The sequence below is a fragment of the Jaculus jaculus genome, chromosome 13 (genome assembly GCF_020740685.1).
Source record: "Jaculus jaculus isolate mJacJac1 chromosome 13, mJacJac1.mat.Y.cur, whole genome shotgun sequence".
NCBI classification, from domain to species: Eukaryota; Metazoa; Chordata; class Mammalia; order Rodentia; family Dipodidae; genus Jaculus; species Jaculus jaculus.
In genome coordinates this window covers 42,001,265-42,009,221 of record NC_059114.1, presented here as the reverse complement: position 1 = coordinate 42,009,221, position 7,957 = coordinate 42,001,265, and the positions used below count along the sequence as shown (strand labels likewise).

Below are 7,957 nucleotides of genomic sequence, written 5' to 3'. Positions count from 1 at the left end.
CCTTATTTTTCTTTGTGTGTATGTACAGTGTGGTTCCCCGGTGCCCTTCCTGAGACACTGGGCAAAGTTGGGGAAACACTTGCATATGGTACCTAGAATAGAACATTAGTTGTCCTGCACCCTCAGTCTTCTGCATGGTCTTGTTTTGAGCTGTAGCCTCTTCATTGATTCTGGAGCTTGCAGGGCTCCATTGATTCTCAGGTGTCTGTTGGGTTTACAGGTGCATGTGGCCACAGCCAGCTTTTTACATGGGATCTGGAGATTCAGACTCTACCAGTCTCTCAGGCTCCTGTGCTTACATTAAGCTCACTTAACTGCTGAGCCATTTCTCCAGTCTCCCACTTTATTTTCTTGAGGTTCCTGAATTGATAAATTTACTTTCAGTAGAACAGAGGGGGAAAGGAGAAATAACTGTACAATTTCTTAAAAAGCATGTTGGGAGTCACATAATGAAAAAGCAGATATTTTTATTATGATATTTCTCCATATTTGGCATTGCTGTAAATGGCTAACTAACATTTACTGCCAATTAAGTACAAATGTGTGGTTTGGTAATACCAGAACAGCAAATTTAAATGAAAAATAAAAGTTAAACATTTCCACACAAAATTTTACAGTCTGACATTTCACTGCTTAGGTAAAAAGACATTTTTTAAACTACAGGTTATTATTCAGCATGAATAAAAAACTACAACTTTTATTTTTAAACAGGAGTCACTGGTTTTAATTTTTACACATTTAAAAATTACTGTGATAAAAAATAATGAAAAAGCTTCTTAATAATGCCATACACAGTATAATATAGATTTGTCCCCATTATATAGCATTTGTTTAATATACAAAATAGAATATTGACACACTTAAATCTATATGTAGTTAAGCAGGTTATTTGAGGAGGGTGTTTTCATACAGCCATTTATTTATCAGAAAATAAAATCCTTTCAGACATTTTCTAGAGAGAAGCTAACCCTTTCCTGAAAACATAGTCACTAATCCTTGAAGGACCAGGTTGACTGAAAATAGGTGGGACAAAAAAAAAAGATAGACTTTCTCTCCAAAGTGGTTTAAAGTGTCAACAGTACACGTCTGTTTTCCCTTTCAACATTGAAACCAGGCACATAAAAGCATTCAACAAGTTGTTGGGGTGACCAACCAAGATCAAAATCTCACTGAAGGCTATCGTGATTCTTGAATTTTACCTGATCAAAGCATCATAATATTGTTCATTCCATGGTGATACAGTTTTAAGGTATTTAAGAGGGAATTAAAATAATGAGACCCAAGTAACATGGGGAACTGCTCGTCCCCTCCTGTCCCCCCCCATTCTGAAATGAGGATGGCTTTCTTTCATGTGCTTGCCTAGGGCTTATCCTGTGCTCATGAATAAGTGCTTCATGGACACTAATAAATATTGGTTTTCCTTTCTGGGTGGCCAAGGTTTTTATTTTTCCTAAGAGAAGGTGGGTGCTTCTTTAGTTTCCCCTCCCAAAGATTTACACAGCTGTGTATATATCCTCAGACTGTCAAGGCTTATCTCTTCAGATCTGCTTGTACAGTGTCCCACAGAAATGCCTAAAAATACTGAGAGAATCCCTTTTATCCTACCAGTAATTAAAAAAACTTTCAAGATCTGTTGTGAGTCACAAAGGCATGTCACCAACTCTCACTTAACTTACCAAATTTATATAGATTAGGGTGGCACAAAACCACAGACATAGAAAATGAAGTTGCATTCAAACAATACCTATCTTTTTTCTTCTTTCCCACATACTTTAAATACAAATGAACAGCTTCTTTTTCTCTTTCTATGTAATGAAAAGCCTGCTGTAGTTGTTTAATGAATGTCTGTTGCCTTCTATTGACAAAAAAGTGCACATATACTTTATTTATTTATATATATTATAGTGAGCTCTATTTTTTGAGCCAAGGCTATTGGGACTGAAAAACTGTCATAAGATTAATGTGTGATATGCTTCTGGTTTGAACCATGTAATATTCCATAAATGTACAAATAGTCTACCTTTCAGAAGCTCTTTTGAAACTTAACACTGTCATTGATAATATTCAAGTGGTATTTCTTAGGCACCATAAATTTCACATCTAGCTGGGTTACAACCATCTTAAAGTTCTTTGAGATCAATTGAAACTATTACAAAGTGAACATTCCCTTTTAGAGAGCATTCAGAAAGCAGATAATTACATTTTTTATTAAATAATTTCTGAAAAAATACTGAAAATAACATCCTAAAAGCATTCAAAGAAAACATAAACATGTCTTCATTTTACTTGAAAATGAACTCTTGTAGGATGGAAAGGAATTAGTGTATTGTTGGCATCCTATGGGATTCTGTACTATTTACATATTGCTGGTACCTCTATCCATATTATTGCCAAACTTCTAAAGTTTCTGTTCTTGTTAAACTATTGGAGAAGCTGTATATGAAAGTAACCTGCTATTAGATGGTGCTTATAAACTGTGTAAGCACCACCTTTCTGTCCTTTTTACACACTTTTAGCACAAGGGGAGATTTAATAAACTAAACTTGCATTTGCAGACTCACTGTTGGAATAAGAGTGGTGAGAATGGGCGGTGGGGGGGGGATTACCTTCCCCTGTGATCTGATCGGGTCAAAACCTCAGCAACCTTCACTGCACACAGGGCCGATCTCCATCTCCCTCTTCCCCTGGCCTAGAGCAAGCCTGGTTGGTTTCTGAGACCACTGATGCCTGTATGAATGCTTGCACACACTATAAATCATATAGGATATCCATCAACATTTCTTTGACCCCTACAAAAAATATATAACATGTCATGATAAAACAATCTCATCTAAAAATCATTCTTATTTTACACTATACAAGCTATTTTACAATCATTTGAATAAATTGCATGTAAAGCTGCAGTAGCCCTTCCCTTCCCAGATTAGTGAATACCAATATGATATATATCTGAAACTATAACTAAATATAAAAATATATTAGAAGTTTCATATTTTTTAATATTAGATTTTTTTTCAGTTTTCTATTACACAAATAATTTGGCCACCTTGAATAGAAATCAAATTTCTTGTGGCTTAGTAAATATGTTAAGCTTTCAGTTTACATAAAGTTGGTAAGGTGCACATAGAAAGGGCTACTACAGCTTCTGTTCTGCTGAAATGATAATTCTCAATGTGAAGAAGTTCACAAGACTTGTGTTAAATTCTATGGCACATGTAGGGATGTGTAGTTGTACAACATGGATGCCTGACATTCAGTTCTAAATCACAAAAATCAGTAGCTGAACTTTCCTGTACCACCAGGAAAGAGACCAATTAATTGGTGACAGATGGGAATGTGAAAATGGGTGTCTAGCCACTTTTGCCATGTTAAGATTTAGTTTGGGGAAAAAGTTTAGTGAGGAATTATTTGGTCTGATTAAAAACCTCACAGCTGTATCACAGCTGGTTATCTGGAATCATAACTTTAATAAGTTATAACATAACTACAAAAGGTCCCAAAAGACAATTAGTTTACCAATTTTCTTTCCATCTAACCATTGCTGAGATGGGATATTAGGTACCAACAGGGTCTCTTAGTAGTTATTTTTTAAGTTAGTCTTTTGCAACCGTCATCCACAGTTTACTATACCAGTTAGGACTGTTAATTTGCACAACCTATATAATTTTCCATGGAAGCAGATATATACAAAATAAAAGCTTTTGACAAGAATACTGGAGATCTGAGTCAATTTTTGTGGTCTTCTGACAGCTAAGTGCTGTCAGGGTAGAAGCACCAACCCATTTTCACACAGAAGATTACTGTTTAGAGTTTAGGAAAGCTGCGAACTAGCTGCCCATCGTAACCAGCTGTACAATAACTTGGATACAAAAATTATGTAAGAAAAATGAGCAAGCGTAGTTCACTGAATATGAAGGAAATTGTTAAAACCAGACAGTCATAGCTATAAAAGGCACAACTTCCCTTTTCTGATATACACTTGTAAACTTTTTCAGGTTTCCATGCATAAATCAAAAATGCTATCCTAACTATACATGGGAAAAATACATCAAAAGAAAGTCCAGAAAGTTTCATCCAGCTAACTGAAGAGTATGAGCAGAAAGTTCACCACATAGACTTTGGGCACTGGTGGTTTTTGTGCCATCCTTCAACAGTGGACATTGCCTACACATTATTTTTAATTTCTAGGACACATCAACTAATAAATTTCATTATCTACTTTCCCATCACTTAAAGTGATGATTCAACTCCTTATGTTGCCAAATCCTGGCTCTCTATAAACCACATGTAGTGCATATTTAAAGAAAATAAGAGACATAGAAAAACAACAATAAAATAGCCCAATAAAACCTCTACAAGACAAATTGGGAGTTTGTACAGTAAAAGCTATAAATTCAACTTTCTTTAAGGCAACCTTTCTTAGTAAGGCAGTCACTTTTGATGAAACAGAAGTTTTTTGATATTTCCATTTGAATATTTTGGTATCTGATTGGTGATGATTTCAGCTAACATCTCTGGGAATTCAATACTCATGGTCTTATCCAAAAATGTTTGGAAGCAATAGGTGAGGAGATTTTCAACTACCTGTAAGAGAACATGTGGTAATGATTAGATTTTAAAACTGAACAATATGAACATCTCATGTTGGCCTCTTAAAAATAAAAATCTGTCCTAGGCTAGGGTGATGGCTGTATGGGTAAGAGTGCTTGCTGCACAATCAAAGGAACCCGAGTTGTATACTCAGAACCCAAGTAAAAAACATGTGTTTGTAATGCCAGTGCTGAGTGTGGTAGAGAGAGGAGGATCACTGGGGTTTGATGGTCAGCAAATCTAACCAAAACACAGTAAACTTCAGGTTCAGTGAGAGACCCTGCCTCAAGGAAATAAGGGAAGACAAGTGCTAAGAGCACACGTGATGCCTCTTCTGGCCTCCTCAATATGAGTACAGGACACACTTATCTACACATATAGGTGTACGTGTGTACACACACAGATGTATACCTGACCCAAAATATACCAATCCTTACTTGAATTGCCCAGGTGAAATATAAGTACCTAAATACAAAGAATGAAAGCCTGACGTACCTGCCTTACCAAGCATGTGAGAGGCTAAGGCAGGAGGCTCCAGGAAGATTGCTGGTTTGAGGCTATACTGGCTTAATAAAGCATTCATATAAAAACAGAGAATCCTACCATTGTTAAAAATAGTGCCATTAACTTTTATAATAGCAGTGTTATTTATGCATGACTAAAATATTTCATAGGAAAAATGTACAAAATTAAAGTTAGAAAGTTGAATATGAACTATCATTATAATCTTTGGCCTTGGGGTAGGAGGGAACTTATTAGCATATAGTTATATATTCTAATTAAAAAGCACTTTGTGTGCCACATAATTCTTAATGTTTTGTTTATTATTTTTTATTTATTTTGGCTTTGGGTTTGACACTTACATCATGCATGGAGTCCAAAAGTTTTGTCAGTTGATAAAACCGCTGCCAGTTCTGACTGGAGTTTCCTTCCCTTTTGACAATGGCTTTTCCTAGCTCTTTGATGTAGGTCATTCTGATTTCATCAAATAGCTCTTGGCTCTTCAAACCTTCCTTAGGAACTAAAAAGGGTAGGATAGAATCAATTGAAGATTTTCCATGCTATAGTTTTTCATATTTCAAGCAATATGTTCATGACATAATTCATTGTTACACTATCTATGTCCTTTTAATACATCCACCATTTTACAAAGGATTGTGAGATTTTTTTTTTTCAAGGTAGGGTTTCACTCTAGTCCAGGCTGACCTGGAATTCAGGGTGGCCTCGAACTCATGGTGATCCTCCTAACTCTGCCTCCCAAATGCTGGTGTGTGCCACCATGCCAGGCTAGAGATTTTTTTAATATGTTTATTTTACTTGAGAAAGAGAGAGAGAGAGAAGGAGAAAGAGGCAGATAGAAATAGTGGCCTCCAGCCACTGCAAATGAACTCCAGATGCATGCATCCCCTTGTGCATCTGGCTTATGTGGGTCCTGAGGAGTTGAACCTGGGTCCTTTGGCTTTGCAGTCAACTGCTGTAATGGATAAGCCATCTCTCTAGCCCTGTATTTTGAGAGTTTTAAGAAAGAGAAAATACAGGGTAATAGAGAATTGGCAGTCTTAATCTTAAGTGAATCATTAAATGATACAATGATTATTTATTTTTGGTTGTCACTCTTTACTTAAGTTTAACTGTATTTTGTAATTATTTCAGTAGTTATATCTTAAGAGTAACGGGCTGGAGAGATGGCTTAGCGGTTAAGCGCTTGCCTGTGAAGCCTAAGGACCCCGGTTCAAGGCTCGGTTCCCCAGGTCCCACGTTAGCCAGATGCACAAGGGGGCGCACGCGTCTGGAGTTCGTTTGCAGTGGCTGGAAGCCCTGGCACGCCCATTCTCTCTCTCTCCCTCTATCTGTCTTTCTCCCTGTGTCTGTCGCTCTCAAATAAATAAATAAAATATGAAAAAAAATATTTTAAAAAAAGAGTATCTATGGTGATATCATCAATTAATTAGAATTTTAAATTTAGCATTCAATACTTTTAAAAAATGTATTAGTAGTATACTAAGTTGGTATGATTCCAATCTAAAAGGAAATACAGTTTTTACTGTAGCCTGAAGCATACCTTGTTGAAGAGCAAAAATATGCCATTATGTACTTGGGAGAATTGGAATGAACTCTGACTTTTGAATTATAGAATTGGAATCAGAGCATCAAGGCCAGTAAACAGAAGGCTAACTCATGGTCAGTCTTGTAGAGATTGCTTATGACTTGTGGAGTGCTACATTTCCCACAACTGTTTGGTTATTTGCATACTGTAGTACCCATCTTTGAATTTTAAGCATTCATTCTTATCAAATTCCTCTTTGAGCCAATATGCAATTATTTTGTATTTAGTTGTATTTTTAACTCCCAAAGACATTATTACTGCTGTTTTATAAAGAGTAAATATAGGCTGGAGAGACAGCTCAGCAGTTAAGGCCCTTGCCTGCGAAGCCTAAGGACCCATGTTTGACTCTGCAGATCCCACTAAGCCAGATGCACAAAGGTGAGGCAAGAACAAGGTCACACATGTCCACTAGGTGGCACAAGTGTCTGGAGTTTGATTGCAGTAGCTGAGGACCTGGCATGCCAATTCTCTCTCCCTTGCTCTCTCTAAAATAAGAGTAAATGTTTAGATGTTGATCTACTGCTTTCTGTCTTCCTTTATTCTCTTTTTTTTTTTCTTGACAAGACTGGCCTCATTTTTTATAAGAGAGCAAGCAGGAGAGAGAATTGGTGTGCCAGGTCCTGTAGCCACTGTAATCAAACTCCAGATGTGTTCACCACCTTGTGTTCACGTGTGATCTTGCTCAAGCATCACTTTGTGCGCCTAGCTTACAAGGGACCTGGGAAGTTGAACATGGCTCCTTAGACTTTGCAGGTGAGTGCCTTAGCCACTAAGCTGTCTCTCCAGCCCCCTTTATTCCTTCTTGAAGATGGGATTACATTCCTTTAGACTAAATTGGAAGAACCAGCTACTGGTTTGTTTAGACCATGTAAAGTGAAAGAGCTGGATTATAGCTCCTGTGTTTGCTAGTACCTGCATATCAACACTTGTCTTTTGTACCCTCTTTTATCTTGATGTCTTTTTCTGTCTTCTGGTTTTTTGTTTTGTTTGTAATCACAGACTGGCATTTGGTTAACAGTATAATTATTTTACATAAATGGCATCAGTGGCAACTGAAAATGAAAATATTTCTATCACAACTAATCTGTACTATGTACCAATGAGAACTCATTTTAAATTTCCATGCCAATGTGCAGCTCCTATAGTGTGTTAGGTGAAGTTAGTGACTACTGAAAATACCCAGATATGTTAGGCAGTATGTTAATTATTACAAAAATCTATAGCTTATAAAAAATATTACACACCCATACATTTCAAAAT

At 36.6% G+C, this 7,957-nt stretch overlaps 1 protein-coding gene across 6 annotated transcripts in view; it reads right to left on the bottom strand.

Annotated features, from left to right (window-relative positions):
* Positions 1-435: 435 nt before the first annotated feature.
* The window catches only part of Nr3c1 (nuclear receptor subfamily 3 group C member 1), a 125,289-nt gene continuing 117,767 nt past the window's right edge, over positions 436-7,957 (bottom strand). For all 6 annotated transcript variants that reach the window (XM_045132027.1, XM_045132029.1, XM_045132026.1 and 3 more), the window contains 2 exons: positions 5,454-5,611; positions 436-4,584 (listed from right to left, as the gene is read on the bottom strand). In XM_045132027.1, coding sequence (XP_044987962.1) covers positions 4,432-4,584; positions 5,454-5,611 — 311 coding nt within the window. In that variant the 3' untranslated portion in view covers positions 436-4,431. The remainder of the gene's footprint in view (positions 4,585-5,453; positions 5,612-7,957) is intronic.